At 40.3% G+C, this 17,514-nt stretch overlaps 1 protein-coding gene across 1 annotated transcript in view; it reads right to left on the reverse strand.

Moving 5' to 3' along the window:
• Positions 1 to 762: 762 nt before the first annotated feature.
• COCH (cochlin) overlaps positions 763 to 17,514 on the reverse strand; it is a 35,711-nt gene continuing 18,959 nt past the window's right edge. The window contains exons 4-11 of the mRNA XM_034767248.1: positions 15,692 to 15,825; positions 14,260 to 14,322; positions 11,850 to 11,894; positions 11,617 to 11,764; positions 8,862 to 8,965; positions 6,479 to 6,705; positions 4,470 to 4,986; positions 763 to 2,815 (exon numbers count right to left, since the gene is read on the reverse strand). Coding sequence (XP_034623139.1) covers positions 2,640 to 2,815; positions 4,470 to 4,986; positions 6,479 to 6,705; positions 8,862 to 8,965; positions 11,617 to 11,764; positions 11,850 to 11,894; positions 14,260 to 14,322; positions 15,692 to 15,825 — 1,414 coding nt within the window. The 3' untranslated portion in view covers positions 763 to 2,639. The remainder of the gene's footprint in view (positions 2,816 to 4,469; positions 4,987 to 6,478; positions 6,706 to 8,861; positions 8,966 to 11,616; positions 11,765 to 11,849; positions 11,895 to 14,259; positions 14,323 to 15,691; positions 15,826 to 17,514) is intronic.

The raw sequence follows: 17,514 nt of genomic DNA on the forward strand, positions 1-17,514 counted from the left end.
CAACTTTTCCCCTACATGTAAATTTTAGTGGGGTGGGGTTAAGAATTTTTGTGCACAGTAGTTCCTGAGTTTACAGTGATTGGGTTGTACTAAGAGTGCAATCTGTCCTCATTGGCTGCATCAACACTTAAAAGTTTAGCAATTCTCTCACTGCTGGCTAGCACCAGTGCAATTCCACTGGTGCTAAGAGCACCAGTGTAGAAAGGCTACAAGCATTTCTTGTTTTGACTTGTTCAGTGCAAGCATAGACAACAGTGATAAACACACTCCCAGTAGGAGCACTAGTATAGACAATTGCTAGTATTTGTGGAATTGCACAAGCATTAGAATAATGGTGAGATAACAGCTAAGTTTTTTTCTAGGGTGGAGAAGGTCATATGCACAACTGGCCACATTTTGTACCTTTTTAGACATTAACAATGAAATATTTCATTATTTTAAAGATCCAAACTTGACCTGTTTGTGTTCAGAGGCTGTATCTGTGAAAAGCTCTGTGGTTGTCCCTTCAACAACAATAAACAGAAAAAAATTGTGCGCCACAGAACTTGTGAATTCACTAACTGGTGAGTGTGTTTGTATTCAGTTGTTTACATTTACCATCAGATTTAGCATGGAACATTGTTATTTTGGTATTAGTAGACTCAACAATCATGGACAGATGTATAACTAGTATCCTTTCCTTTCATTTTGGGGTTTTTTAATGCAATTCAATAATTAAAAACAATACTGATACTTGCATTCTTTATTATGTTTGCTTTATTGATGTATTCAGAATGTATTATGGGGGTTCAGCGTGGAATGGTTTTTGCATTACTGAATATTAAAATAGCTAGCTGCAATCTCAGTCTAAAAGTTTACTTGCTGTAGGTGTATTTTCATATCAAAAGAGAAAGCTAAAATGTTTATAGTTTGCACAATGCTGATATTTTACTTTGAATACCTGGATGATTTTTACAGGAATACCTGAATACTGTATATCTATAAACATATACAAAATTAAGAATAACAATTAATAGAAAAATACAAGGCATCCTTGCCATTCATGTTTACTGTAATATATAGCCAGTCATAAGTTATTAAAAATATACACTACAAAAAGCCTGATAAATATGACCCTTTCTGTACCATTTGTAACTGCTTAGTATTTTACAACCAACAGCACAAAATGAGAAAAATGAAAGAAACCCCAGATTGATAGTTGAACAGGAAAGTGCTGTGGTTGGTAACAAAAGCTTATAAAACAGGTTATAAAAAAATATTTGGGTCAGAATGTATTGTCCACTTCAGATGCTTGATATATAATAATTCATTGTAAGGTATTTAATTTTAATCACATACATATATGGGTGCTAATATGGACAAAATCAAATGGAAGAGAGATTTTTCAAAAGCTGTTTTTCATATTTTAAAAACAATATGAGGGTTTAAATCTGTTTTAAATGGCTTCATAAACAATTGTTCCACCTGCTGGCTATGGTATACTCTATCTTTCTTTCTTCCTACTTACCTCCCCTCCACCTGTTTGAGTAACTCACTATAGACAAGTTAAGGTTGGTGATCTGAGCTCATTTTGGATGTCAGTCTGCATGCCCTCAATTCCAACTGAAGGCTCTAATCTAGTCTCTATGGCCCTACCTGGAACTTTGACTTTTTACAAGTGTAAATGACTAGACAATGTAAAACACTACGAAATAAGTATGGTAGCATTTTACTCCCACATGTAAATGACTACCCAATGTGCAAGGCAGTGGAGAAAATCAGACCCATTGAATTTACTGGGAATTTTGTCATTGACTTTAATAGGAATAGGAAGACCGTTTAGCCCAAGGCCCAGATGGTCAAAGCTATTTAGGCATCTATCTCCCATTGAAATTGATGGGAATTAGGTGTCTAAATACCTTTTGAGGATCTAGGCCTAAACACTTGATAGGATTGCTCCTTGGGAGCTGGTGAAAGTGGCCAGGTATTCTTTTGAAAACAGATCTACTAGCCAAATTAGAGTGTCATGTGCTGTAGAAGGCTCTCATCCAATAGAACAAGACTCTTTTGCTTTATTCTGACACACATCCTCTTACAAACCACCCATTGTAATAATAGCTGAAGTAGCTGTTGCACAAATGGAACACTGAAAACATTTCTGTGAAAACTACGTGTTCCCAATCTTGTCTTTTCATCACAATAGTGAGAGCGCCTTCTGGAATAAATCAAGAAACTTAAACTGTATATTTTGAATACAAGGTGTTAGATAGCTAAAAGTATATTAATTTTCATGTGTAAGGAGACATTCAGTAAATGACAGCCCACAAATGTAGGAGCTAAGTTACCTTGTATTTTTTGTATATACATACAGCTGATATCTGGTACCTTAAGTGTAATGTATGCTTAACTTTAAATATAAATTGAGGGCTGTTAATAAACATTTAAAATAGCTTTTGGCAAAATCCTGCAGTCCCTAATCAAGCAAAACTTGCAATGTCGTCACTGGAAGCTTTTATTTGAATTTAGAAAGCAGAGTGCGATTCTTTGTATCTTATCCCAAGACTTTGACTGTGTATTAAAAGAATGGGATATTTGCACTGTAGAGAGACCTTCCCAGCTTTCTTGATTAAGTTTCCACAAAGTGACCAACAGCCTTTCCTTTACTGTTTAGAGTTCAAGAAATCTCTACAAATGCCTCTAACAACATCAGGAACAATCTGCTCCAGTCCTGTGAACTCTCTTGTGAAGAAATTGTGCGACTCTCTTGGTTCAGAGGCCATGTCTTTCAGATCATCCAGTGGTGCCCAGGCAACACCAATAGAGAAGACTGTAATACCTACAGTGTTATTAAAAAAAAAAAAGACCACATGTAAGCCCAAGAAGTTTGTAGATAGAAGGAAAATAGCTCTCCAGATTTACATTTACTGAATTAATTTGGACCACAAAAAAAAAAAAAAAAAAAAAAAAGGGGGGGGGGGGGGGGGGCAATATATGCAGCTGGCCAAAGACAATGGGACTCTTACCACTAGACTTCAGCAGGAGCAACATTGGGTCCTAAATATTTGGAACCAGAGGAGGTTTTCTTCTTTCACTTAAACAAGTTTACAGTAAGAAGCATGGGGCAACTTATAAGGCTAGCATTTTAGATACTTTATAATACTGCCTATGAAAGAAGTAGTGATGTCATTAAACTTTGATAGGACACACGGAATGGAAGTCTGATCTATTGTGTACTAGATACCAATTTCATAACTGAAAGATTTTCTGAACAATAGGACTGAATCATTGTGCTCAGTCAGTTCTCTCGAGTGACAGTAGTTCAGGGAGGCTTTTTAGCCAAACCACCTTCCCCCCCAGTAGATGATGATGGTAGAAGTCAAGTTTAATACCATACTGGCTATGCCTCAAGCTTGAGCTGATAGGATTTTTTTTCTTTCAGATTTTCAATTTGTAATAACCTGCTTTTACTTACATATGTAAATTTACAACATTTATACTGCACATAATGAGACAGGAAAATAGCTAAAGAGCAATGACTAGAAAAAGACCAAGACATTGCATCTGTAGTTTTGGTGAGTAGAGGGCAAGAAATTTTCCAGTCTGAAAACAGGATATTTGGTTCATAAACTGTAATGTCAACTGATTCAGATAATTTTCTTTAAAAGCGTCATATACAATTATTTAAAATGAGTGGGGTTGTTTGGTGTTTAGAGCAGAGGACAGGGAATGGAGAAATCTAGTTTCTATTTCTAGCTCTGTGACCTGTAGAAAACCATTTAACCTCAGCTAGCATCTTTGTAAAATGGAGTTAATGTTATGCTGAAAAGTAATTGCTAGTAAAAGACAGCCAGGTGTGCTTATTAGGTGTGCCATGCATTCTTTCAGATTCAATCAAGCTCCTTCATGTATTGAAAACAGCTGCAGACAGTGGAGGTGATGGCCCAAGGCAATAGGTTGTGTGGCCGGCCAGAGCTAATGCAGATAGCTAAACAGGAGTTTATCTGGTTACAAGCACAGTGGTAGGATATTGTTTGTAGACTGTGGGTGCTGGAAGCAGAAAGCCTGGAAAGGAGGTGAGTGTATGACCCGGAGAGGAAGCAGAGGACAGAGCTTCTTGGGCACAGAACTTGCTGGAGTGGCAGAGTTGCGGGTTTCTGAGTAAGGAAGTTGCCTGCTGCTTTTTGTTGCTACTATGATCAGGGAAACAAGCCTTTGTGTGCCTATTTTATAAATAAACACGATTGTACAAGAAAGCACCCAACTCATGTCACTGATTTCTCACCCTAGCAACCAACCTTGCAAGGTCCTGAATTGTGGCAAACTGTTTGGGCCAAAGGGGCAACAACACTTTACTAGCTCACTGGGGTAAAATGAGATTTAATTAATATCTACAAAGTTCTTTGAGTCCTTCCCCCCACCCCAGTGAAAGACACTACAGGCGTGTGAAATATTGACCTCCAGTTTCTTTTGTTGTGTCTCAATCATTTTACCTGCTTTGTGTGCCGCAGCAGCAGGACCTCTAACATCATCATAAGACTGACCATCAGTCAAAACAACAAGGAAATTTTTGTTGGGTCCATCTCTCACAGGTCCAAACAGGTTTCTGGTTGTGAAAGAAATGGCATCACCAGTAGCGGTACCACCACTCATGTAACGAATGCCCCGCACAGCAGAGAGAACCTTGTCCTTTGTGGTATAGTCGGTGAAGCTGAACTCCATACGCTGATCATAGGTGAACTGCACGGCTGCAATTTTGGAACCGATATCGGAGATCTCAAAGGCTTTGGCAACATTACTGATGAATTCAAGCACGAGGCGGAAGTTGCTGTCTCCAACACTGCTAGAGCCATCTATCAGAAAAGCTATATTGACAGAGTTGTAGCAAGTTTTGCTACACAGCATCTGCTCATGAGAACACAATTTTTGGACAAGAGGTTTTACGTATTTGGTAGTACCAAACCAGGTGGGTATATGGTAAGAGAAGAAGCCATTGTTTCGGCAGACGGCCTGTTAAAAAAACAAAACATGCATACAAAGATTTCTGTTGAATGTACTATTAAAGATGTATATAAATCATTTTAATTTAATAGTTTAATAGGAATCTAGGGTCTTATTTCCCCCCAGCCCCCTCCCTCCCCGAAATGCTGACCACCTGGAACTCCAGTTGAAGTTAATGTTTACAAGGAGTAATGGTCTCAAGTTGCAGTGGGGGAGGTTTAGGTTGGATATTAGGAAAAACTTTTTCACTAGGTGGGTGGTGAAGCACTGGAATGGGTTACCTAGGGAGGTGGTGGAATCTCCTTCCTTAGAGGTTTTTAGGGCCCCGCTTGACAAAGCCCTGGCTGGGATGATTTAGTTGGGGATTGGTCCTGCTTTGAGCAGGGGGTTGGACTAGATGACCTCTTGAGGTCCCTTCCAACCCTGCTATTCTATGATTCTAATGGGAGCTGTAGATGCTGATCCTCTCTAAGGCCTTGGCTACACTTACCCGGTAGTTCGACGGCTGGAAATCGAACTTCTGGGTTCGACTTATCGCGTCTAGTCTGGACGTGATAAGTCGAACCCGGAAGTGCTCGCCGTCGACTGCGGTACTCCAGCTCGCCGAGAGGAGTACCGCGGAGTCGACGGGGGAGCCTGCCTGCCGCGTGTGGACCAAGGTAAGTTCGAACTAATTCGAACTAAGGTACTTCGAACTTCAGCTACGTTATTCACGTAGCTGAAGTTGCGTACCTTAGTTCGAATTAGGGGGGTAGTGTAGACCAAGCCTAAGAATTAGCAGTACTCCTAAAAAGATGAAGGATAAAAGCTGGAAGTTCTAATTATGCATTTTAAATCTTGAACCAAAGAGACAAAGGGCATACAAGTATATAAAGAATGGAGGATTTTAGATTTTGCTTCAAAGTATAATTACCTAATTTTCTGTGATGGTTTCTAATTTTGCAAATACAATTTTGTATATACGGTTAATTGTAGATACAAACATGTAGTCAGATGTCTGAATGAAATCACAAATCAGGTAAGTATCTAGTTACTATTATTTATGCTAGTGAGCAAGGATGGGCATAAAATTGTGGGAGGCAAAACCGTGCCCACTAAATGAGTAGAAAACCTGGCTCTAAATAACTTCATTTTTAAATGGCCTTTTCAACATTTATGGAGGAGTCTCATATAATTTAATGGTTTAAAACCAAGAGGGCTATACAGGAGTCTCATATAATTTAATGGTTTAAAACCAAGAGGGCTATACAAAAATTACAGCAAAAACCTTTAGAATATAATAGTGATATTATTCCTACAGAGTGCTTAAACCATCCTTTAGAATTTTATATCTGGGATATAATTCACTTATTGTACAAGATGGTTGACAAACTCTTTTAAAAACTCTATTACATATGTATGACTTTTTCATTTGGAGTTCAGGCTGGAGGAAACTTAGTCATTTGAAATGTGTAATACCCATGAGTGAAGAGTAAATTACATTGAGGATATTCTCTCATACCTTGTCAACAAAACCAACATCTTGAACCATTCCCTGTTCCTCAGTTGTGGGTCTTGCTACAGACACAATGAATACATTAATGCCAAATTCTCTGGCCACTATTCCAGCTTCTTCTATATCATCGGAGGGCCAGCCATCTATGAAAACTACGACGATCTTAGGAATCCCTCTGCGTACTCCATTTTCCAGAGAGAAGAATCTCTGAGCTGTGTGTTTCAAGGCTTTTCCTAGTTTTGAACAGGAAAAGGAGAATCTGAAGAAGCTATTTCACAACTGGGTAATTGGGTTTCTGTACCAGTTGAGTAGTACTGGATGTAACCCTTTCTAAAGCAGGTAAAGATTGTTCATACTGAGGAGAAGACCAGATACTGGGAATGCCACCTCTCCTCAGAGAAATTTAAAAACATCTGGTGGAAAGATTTAATAGATCTGTAGGATACATAATTTTAGTTAATCAGACAGAACTTTCCTGGCTGTACTGCCAGGATTATAAATTAAAGGATTTTTAAACATTTTGAATTGTTTCTTTCACACTAACTTGATAGGGAGAGTAACACACAAACATGAGTACTATGACCTTCAAAACAATAAACCAACCTAGAAACATCCCTATTCTAGCTCCAGGATAATTTCCATTACACTGGTTGGAGGTGGGGTTGCCAACTTTGTACTATTTAAAAAACGGACACTCCAGCGGGAGTGCTGGAACCTCCCCTTCCCCCTGAGGGCCTGTCCCTGCCTTTCCCCCCTAGTCCTCACTGCTGCCCCAAACTCTTCCCCCACTGCCCCTCTCCTGTCCTGCCTCTTTCCCCTGAAGCCCTTCCCCCCCGTTAGTTCCTCTTTTCCCCTTCTGTCGGTCACTCACTGCTTTTCCCCTTTCCCCTGCTCTCTGTGTAGGTCGGGAGGGACTCGCCTGCAGAACTAGGGCTGGGAGCTGCAGCTGCCCGATGCCGGTAGGAGGTGGCCCTGGTTGAGTAGGGGCTGACATGGGTGATGACTTGGTGCCTCTCCCACCTGCAATAACCGGACTTTGGGTGTCCAGTCAGTAGATCTGACTGGACACCATCAGGTCCCCTTTTTTATTGGACTTTCTGGTCGTAAACTGGAGACCTGGCCACCCTCGTTGGAGGACTTAGATTTTCCTAAAATGTAAATTTTCAAAAGGACCTTGGAAGACTGAGACACAAATTCCTCCCAGTTGGAGTGTAAATCTGGAGTTAGTCCACTGATATATATGATGTTACTGTGGATTTATCCCGGTGTAATAGCAAAATTTTCTCTTGGGAACTCCAGATAACACAGACCTTTATGCGTAGGTCTAGTCAGCCCTATGGAAATAAATACTCCAAGGAAGCTCACTTGAAGTGGAAGGGTGAAACTGAGGTAGTTGTGGAAGTAGAGTTTAACTCTTACTGGAACGGTTCCGACCCCGCATTTCCCCCCCCCCCTCAAAAAATTTGTTCCGTGACTAGAGCCCTGCGCGGATATAAATTTATACCTACAGATGCAGATATCCGTGGATAGAAATCAGTATCTGCTGAACCTCAGGGCTCTCCCAGGAACTAAAGTGGTGAAAGGAGCAGAATGTGTGGCTGCCACTCCTGAGAGCCCACATCAGCAGCTCCTCCGGCATGGCTGTACCGCCCTCAGCCCTGTACTCTGGCAGGGCTGTACAGACCCCAGACAGGAGAAGCAGTTGTGTAGAAGGGCTGGGGGCAGTACAGCCATTCCAGAGGAGCTGCCGGTGAGGGGCGCTGGCTCCTGGGAGCAATGGCCCCATGTTTTGCTCCTTTCACTGCTGCGGTTCCCAGGAGAGCCCTGTGGTTCAGCAGATACCAATTTCTTTTTGCAGATATCTGCATCTGTGGGTATAAATTTGTATCCACGCAAGGCTCTACAATTCATTCTTGAAAATGTCTTTCTTGTATGTTGTACTGGGATAAATATCTTAATGGTATAGCATACCTGACTGTACTGGCTTACTAGCACCACTGAACTGAGGGCACTGTTCTACTTTGCTTCATGACTTATTGTGTATATATTTGATATTCTACTTCTTCCTCTCATATTCCATTTCCCTTCAGAAACATTTACTTTTTTTTTAATATGCTTTGATTACCCCAGACAGTCTGCAAGTCGTTCTACTATAAATGATGCATATTTGTTTCAGGAAACAAAGCTGTTCCCTGTAAACAAATCCGTGACTCTTTAAACAGTGGAAATTACTATCACATTTGTATTGTGGTGCAATGTTATGTGGAACTTCATCTTCTAAAAACCGAATTTAGGACAGGCCAACATTTTAATACAAAACAAAGTGACAACAATAACATTCTTTGGTACAATTAGTTCTTATCCTGTCTCTGATCAGATTTGTACTCACCCGTATTGGAGTTGCCTCCTCTGAAGCCAATTTCCTTTATGGCAAACAAAACATCTTTTGCTGCAGTAAAGTTTTTCAGATAAAATTCAGTTTTTGGATGCTCACTATGTGAAAAATAAAACAAGCAGTTAAAAAGCAGACATATATGACCAATCTTAAAATAGAAATGAAATGCCTTTTACCCTGCTTAAGGGCAGAATCCAGGATTCTGAGTTTTGTCAGCAATAGTTGATGATAATTCTTAAAACAGAGTAGGGACCTTTACTCTTTGCAGTGTCTGTGATTATCTCAAAGACCGCAGAAGGAATCAAATTCAGAACAGAGGTCTTGGCAGGTAAGGAGGGAATGATTTTTGTTAATTTTAAAATGTATTCATTTGCTGTTTTTTGTATACTGTTATAAGGACAAATTTTGCTCTCAGTTATACCTCTTGTAACTGGAACTACTTTTGAGTCACATTAGAGTAAGTCAGAAATGAATTTGGCCAATTTTTCTATTCTATCTTAAACATTTCCTAAATATATTTTATTTTTTTTAATTTTCTTTTAAATGAAAATAGTTTGAGTAATGTAATTCGTATGGATTTTAGATGTACTAGCTAATTACTCTTTATTAAAAAAAGGAAAATTTTAGCTGCAATGAATTTCACCCTCTGACTCCTAATTTTAGGGCAAACAAAACACTAAATTAAAAACTAGTTGTCATGTGAACTGTAAGAAGTACATTTGGTCTCACTTGCAGTTGAAAAGGACAATTGTTATGAAGTCAAGGTCCTGATGCAGTATCAGATTGCCTATGCAGAGTTGGATCTGCACAAGTGGATCCCAGTGCATGACGAGGACCAAACACTGCTTTTTTTTGTTAGTTTTTTGTTTTAAGATATGAGGATCATTGGAGGGCAATTGCCATGATCCATTCCAATTAACGGCTTGATTCTTCAAGGTACTCAACTCCAGCTGACTAGCCCCCAAGACAGCCATATTTGCCCACTAGATAATTACTCCACTTTTTGGGACTAATTCTCCTCTCATCCTATCTTCAGTATTCCGTCCACTCATTACATAAGACTTTCTCCAAGCCTTTCGGTTCAAATAGTTGTTTTGGCTATTTATAAATTTCCTGACAAATCCCATGGTTTGGAAAGACAATTATTACAAATAAATGAAGCCAAACAATAATAATTCTCCAGGAAGCAAAGTCTTCTTTGCTAATGTGGCCAGCAAGTAATGTTGCAACAATTTTCTTTTAAACTGAACTGGAAAAGCTGACATGGTAGTTGATGATCATCTTGATAAAATTAAATTCAATTTTCCCCCCAGAAATTTTTGGATCCTTTTGTTCAGTATCTATTTTAATAATGTTTAGTATCTTTTTTTGCACAACATTCAGACAATATCTGTGATTGTTTCTTGTTACCTATAATTTAATACAGGTTTCTTGATGAAAGATGTGGGAGAGACCTCACTTTTTAATCCACCAGATATTTCCATTTTTAGAAGAAACTTCCTTTAGACCAGAAGCAATTGCCAAAGTGGCTGGGCTCTGGAAAATAGTCATGTCACAAAACCAGCTGCCCAGGACTTAAATCAAGCTAATCTGCAAACAAAATTGTGGGGGGTGTTTTTAAAGAAAAAAAAAAGGGCATTAGGCTATTGGGCTGGCCGCTCTAGTGCCTGACAGTTTTATGCTATAAGCCATAATACAACCCAATGTTGTCTTTTTTTTTTTTTCTTTTTTCAATTTTCATTAACACGTTTGGAAGTATCCGTTGCGATAAGCTGATCAAGGATATTCCATTTTTGTGTGGTACTAAAAATTACTGACCATAATATCAAAAATAGCCAAATTTTAGAACCCCCACTCTGCTGAGCTCTTCCTCATCTTTTTTTTTAATTTATTTTTTATTTATTTATTAAGATGAGATACATGACTGTGAATGGTGCTGGCAGCCCTGGAGGCCCAAGTCCTCTCTCCACAGATCAAGGACAGGGCAGGCAGCAAGACAACCTTCTCTCATCCTTCCACATCAACTCACCTCAAAACTAACATAACGGAACGCTTGCTGGAGATGAGAGGATAGTTTGTTTTCTATGCCCAGGCACTCATTGTGGTTGTCAATTAGTCCCAGTTGTGTTTTTGTGTACTGGACACCAGTCCAATCTGAACTGGACTGAAACCACAAACACACTTAATATAGATGAAACAACTACCATGAAGTGGTTCAAACTGGCATTCACTATGTACTATTATTGGGGTTGGGTATGAACTAGGGACTTGGAAAAGAAAGGCTCTATGTCCCACTATCATTGTCCTAGCCCAAGTAGTACCCAGCCTGAGGTTTGTGGAACTTGCTGATAGTATGCATAGACCTGCCTGGTAGCATGGTGCTGGCTCTACTCCTTGTTTTCCGCTGCTAACTCATATAAAAAAAAGCGTAATACTTTCTTAATATTGTTCCTGTTGTCATGGGGATACTACTGGATCATCAGTAGAAAGGGAGGTATCTGTAAGACTTGCTGTCTCTTAACAATGTAGTTCACACTAGGAAAATCCTTAGCAACCCCTGTCCTAAACAATCCAGTCCCCCGTAATACATTGATTTTAGTTGGATGTCTCAACTACAACCGTTCCTAAGCAGAATGTTATAACTTATACTACTCAAGTAGTGGTCTGTTGAATACAATATTTTTATATGCTTCAGCTTTCTCATTTTAATAACTCAATTTCTAGAGTTTTCTTATAATGGTGTAGATACCTGGCTTGCACAACTCCCACATGTGGTCCTTCAGTTCCAATTCTCAGCATCACAGCTACTTTCCCAACAAAGTTCTTCTGCAAATTAAATCTACGCTGGCCAATATTGTAGCTTCCATCAATCAGAAAAGCAATATCCGCTTTACAGTCTGTGAACACCCAAGATAATTAGATTAATTGAAAGTCAAATAAACAGGAATTTGCTTTGCATGAGTTAGCTATGTGAATTCCTACCTTTGTTCCCAACCGTTTTCTCAAGAAGTTTCTTAAGTCGTTTACCTAAAATGTAGGAAACAGCAGGATTATGTAGGGAACAACAGGCTCAATAGCATAAACTGAAGCTAGAAGAGGCAAGACATTAAAGGCTAGGTTCTAACCTTGCCATCTGTCGTGTGTAAGAGGTGGCACATACGTGTGCCTTCCTAGGGGCATTCGGAAAATTGTGATTCCAGCCCTGCTTTCCCCCTCATCCTTTTTTCATGGTGTGTCTCAACTCCCCTTTATGCACTTGGCCAGCTACTTGGCTAGGGGTTGAGGTGGACAGGGGGAAGCAGAGTCAGGGCTACTCCCAGTGGAGAGTAGCAAGTGAATAACCCACTCTCCTCCCCACAACCAGACTCATAGTCTCTCTTGCACAACCAAATTCTGTGACACTCTAGCTCTGAAGGAGTTTAGGAGAAAGGTCTTAACGCAGAGTAATATGTAGGACAGATTCTGCCAGAGGCAACAACTGCAACTGTGAAGATATTTTAAAAAAGAAAGCTAATCTCTCAGAAGAAAATTTGCATGGCATGAATGTTAGACAGGTTGGTAGTTCAGTGGTATTCCATCCACCAAATGTTAATATGGGGCCAATTGTAGCTTTGCAATTGCCCCATATATGGGACAGTACGTACCTGTACTGCCTCAAGAGCAAAACAGGACTCAAATTCAGTTATGTGCTTCCTAGTTTTCCCTGCCTTCAGGAAAGATATACCTTGCACAGGATCTATACCAGGTGCAGCACGCTTTCCCCAGCATGCTGGTGCAATTACACTAGTTAGTATGTCTGGGGGGGCGGGGAAGAGGAGCCAAGACTCTGTCCATTCCCCCATCCCTTCTTGCCAACTGATGCAGGAGGGGTGTAGTGCCCCTGCAGTGGCTGCTTCTCCTTTTGTGCTTCCACCCACAGCACAGGTAGCTGGAGCATTGGAGTAAGGTGTACCTTATACTGTCTTACCCTCCTGTATGGTCCTGAAGGACCAGCTACAATCTGGCCCTCTGTTATTAACATGTCACTCACCATGACAGAAATATTGTTACTGCTTCATCTCTGCAAAAAACAATTTAAAGCAAGGTCCTTTGTCTTTGCCACTCTGTGAATATAAGACTCAAGTTATGGTAACATGAAGTAACAATATTTAGTTGTAGCACAACAGAAAATTGATACTGCTGCTTCCATGACCTGGAGAGGAAGAAGTGAAGAGAGAGGAGTTGCTGTAGGAGGCAAGAGGGATTCATGGTTGCTAGAAACTCAGCTTGGTAAAGAGTTTACTTTGATTTTCACCAAACCCTTTATGTATGTGTGCTGCTAACAATTATCATGAGGGGCATGATGGACTGGGGATTAGAGGTCTTCAAAGCAAGGATTGATTCTTTGACCAGTGAAAATCCTGACAAGGAATTACACCCTTTAGCTATACCCAAAAGCACATTCACACAAGACTGCCCATCTTTTTTCTGGCTCTGTCCGTTACCAATGTATCAACTCCAACTCCAATATTGTGCCAGAATTGTTCCTTACTTTCCTGACTTTGACCAAAATCATGGCTGCAGCTGTTAGTTCTTTAAAGTGCAGTAGCTGAACTACAAACACATGTCTGAGTGTAAAATTTGGTGGGGAAATGCAGGCACTTAATTTTTGTTATTCATCTTTGTTTTTCAGAAATACACAGGCTCAAATACTGGTAAAGTTATGGCAGCCTTAAACCTGTGGTAGTGAGCATCAGTGGCTCCCCCTGACAGGCAAACATGGAAGAATGAAAACCATTTCTATAGCTTTGTCAGCTGGCATCTGAGCAGTTATGGGATCATATTGACTTTGAATACAATGTGTAATAAGAATGACTTGGTATTGACTTATTTCCTTTTCAATGTTTCTACATCTGAGCTGATCATGACTGACTACAACTGCATGAATGACAAGAATTCTCCAGTCTATCCTTGACAGTGCACCCATCACCATGATCTGAGGATCTAAACTTCACCGATACACTGAGTCAGACAGACAACTCTCTCTCAAATTCCCTCTCTAAAAAGGAATGCATTCGCCTCATTTTCATCTCCACCACTTGATGGAAATGAAAAAGCCCCTGAGCACACAACAGGTTTCCTTCTTGAGTTATCTTTGTGACTCCACTGTGTTCACTCAAGTTTCTGCTAGTTTACATCAGCATAACTGAGATTGCAATCAGCCCCATAGATTACAAATGCTACCTGATATTGCCTGTTAAGTATATTGGGTAAAAAGTGTAACTTTATTCAAAAGATGAGTTGATCCTATGAGTCTTGCCCTATCAGGCAGCCATTCACACATGAGGGTACATTTCGCTTATAGTGTGGAAGGCTTCCCTTGGGAAGATAATCTATTAGAAATGTTTCAAACCTGTGGAGGGGCGTGCTGTTGATAGTGGTCGTCCAATTGCTTCAAGTGCTCCACTCTTGGTCCCTGTGAAATATTGAAAAGATTAATTCATTGCATCTCACTGCAGTCAAATTATATTGCGGGTGTTTAAAAAGTAATCAAATCTGAAAAATGTACAGTTGATAAATAATTAGAGCATTATTACAAGGGGCCTGTGAGCTAAGGCTGACCGCTATGGCTCCCACTGAAGCCATCTGGATTTGATGTCACTCAGCACCACTCAGAATCAAGGCCTTAATTTGTAGTGGCCACCTTATGGGAATTACTAGTGTCTCATAGACTTGGCAGGTAGAATTTATGTAAACAGTTTAGAAGCACTACAGAAATTTTTAATTCTCCTGTAAAATAATAGTCCAGAAACTACAGAAGCTTTCTTCTGTCGACGTATACTTCTGAAACCAAAGCCGCAATGCATGGCCACAGTGTTGCTAAGGGGCACCCTCGGATATATTCCATCTGATCCAGTGATACCTCTGACCCTGCTTGCCAAAAATCACTTTTATAATATTCCTTGTCCCAATGCTCTTTAGAGAATGAAAGCCCTAACCAGGCATGATATAGATAGACACACAGCGGAGTCTCTCTTTACAGGTAGTTTTATTGTATATACTGAAATCCTCACAAGAAACAAGTTTCACAGAAGACCAGGTTTTATCTGTCTGCATGATGGGAGGTAAAGGAGGAAAAAACTTGACTGGGCTATTCTTTAAGATTAAGGTAGATCAACAAATGCCAGTTAACTGATAGTACAGACAAAATTCTCTTTAAGGATATGTGAACCTACAGTGTAGAGGTTCAAAGAAGACACTTAAGCACATTATACCTAACTAAGGTCCTGATCCTGAGAGGTACTGAACTCCTATGAGAGTTGAGCACTGGACAAGACAGGGCCCTAAATGAAAAAACATACAATGTGGTGTTATTGATCTACATGATCCCCTATCTTTATTCAGTTTCTCACAAAATGAGGACAGGAATTTTCCTGGAGGCCTTTGGCAAGGTTGCTTTTTGTGCCATTTCCCTAGGATGAAGGCTATAGCATTCGGTACCCTCAGAACAGTAACAGACTGGTCAATGGGTACTGGTGCCCAGATCCTCAATGGGAGTTGAATTCAGTGGGAGTTAGATGCCTACATACCTTTGAGGATCTGGGTCTGAGTAACTCAAGTCTGCTTTATGTATCAGAGTCAGCAGCAATCATTGACTGAATAGTCCAAATTGGAATATTATGGTAAGGGGATTATAAGAAAATGGAGGATAAAACAATGAGAAAAGAAGAAAGTTGGTCATTGTTTCTACAGCATGCTGTATAGCCACAGGCCACTGAAAGGCCTGGACAAATTTGTTAACATTGCAAATATGTTACTAAATAACAAATACTTGATCCACCTACCAGCCACCGAGAAAGATGAAGCCCATCTAGTGAGCACCTGAGACTGAATCCCATTGGCATATACGGCAGAGTAGTTCTCTTTTCCTGGCAGGGTTTGTACCCTCACAGTTCCTCCCGCATTGGTGATCACCCCTCTGGGATAAAAGAGGACGGTCTTACCACAATGTCAGCTAAATACTTTACAAGTATACAGTAACATTTTTAAAGAGGCATTAAAAAAACCCTGGAAAGGACAAGGTCTTAATTTTTAAAATTATTTTACTGTTACCAACTGCCACTATTATAACCAACTAACCTAAGTAAAACTATGAAAAAAACCGACAGCTGAGGTAAGCAAGGTTGGACACTGCTGAGACTCCGTCTCAGGCGGAGGTGTTTGAGAAGGAACCGAGGATGGTTCACCCACGCAGCTCTATATAGCCATGGTGCAAAGCACAAGGCAGAGTAGAGCACGTGCAGGCCGACTGGACGCTGCTACCTAAAAATCTCAGATCGAAGGTGCCTGGGGCACATGCACACCTGAAATGGAGCACCCATAGGGACATGACTCGAAGAAGAACCAAAGGCTCTGATCAAAAGAGGTAAATTAGAAAACTATAAGGGGATGGGGTGAAGGTGAGCTCCCAGAATTTCTATTGAACCTGTTCCAGCACAGTGCTGTATGCTTAAACTGGGAACCGTGGAATGGTTTAAAAGACTTCTGGTTAGGAATCATGAGGTGTTCTCCCGGGCCAACAAAGGTATTGGTTATACTGCACTGTTCTAGCTCTAGAGTGATGGGAGGAGAAACCAACCAATTAAATAGCTACCTCACTGGTTGCCAGTAGGAAAAAGGAAAGAGGCACTACAGGACATTGAGGAAATATACCAGGAAGACATTATTGAGCCTTGGACTATGGGTTCACCCATAGTTCTGGTTCAGAAAAAGGAAGGCGGCACCAGATTCTGGATGGGCTATAGAAAATTAAATGAAGTCACTTTAAAGGTTTCTTATCCATTACCACGAATAGATAGTACCATGCATGCTATAGCAGGTTCAGTCTGGTTTTCCACACTGGGTCTTAAAAGTGAGTATGGTGAGTGGAAGTGGATCCAAAGGATGGAGAAAAAATTACTTTCACGGGAGGACAAGGCTTGTGGCAATTTAAAGTAATGGCTTTTGGCTTGTGCAGTGCATCAGCCATATTTGAAATGTTAATGGAGAGGGTAGTACATGGCATGTCCCTCACAGCCTATCTGTTATGCCTACATGATATCCTGTGCATGGTAAAACCTTTGAACAGGAACCAAACCATTTACAAAATGTTTGTGAGATGCTGAAGGCAGCCAGTTTGAAACTGAAGCCGAAGAAATGCGAGATGTTCCAAAAAAGAGAGAATCTACTTGGGCGCACGATTAGTAGGGAGGGAATTTTCACTGACAAAAGAGAATTGAGGTGGTACAGAGCTGGCCAACTCCCAGACACTTATAGATGTACAGAGTTTTGCAGGGCTCTGCTATTACAGACGGTTAATTTGAGTATTGCAAAAATGATGGTATAAGTTGGGTGGGAAAGGGAAACAATTTCAGTAGTCAGCAGAGTGTGATATAAATGTTTGTTTTTAGAGTTGGAAAAGGCTCCACTGACTGGTCCTGTCATGGCCTACTTATATTTCAAACTCGTTGGACAGAAAGGCTGGTGTTTATGGTTTGGCAGAAGTATTGACACACGAACTCCAGGGACTTGAGAGGGTGGTAGCTTATCATAGCAAAAGTCTACATTCTCCTGAGAGAAATCATTGCCCCACCTGAAAAGGAACTCCTAGCAGTGGTTAAATCTATAC

This window comes from Trachemys scripta, chromosome 4 (genome assembly GCF_013100865.1).
Source record: "Trachemys scripta elegans isolate TJP31775 chromosome 4, CAS_Tse_1.0, whole genome shotgun sequence".
NCBI classification, from domain to species: domain Eukaryota; kingdom Metazoa; phylum Chordata; order Testudines; family Emydidae; genus Trachemys; species Trachemys scripta.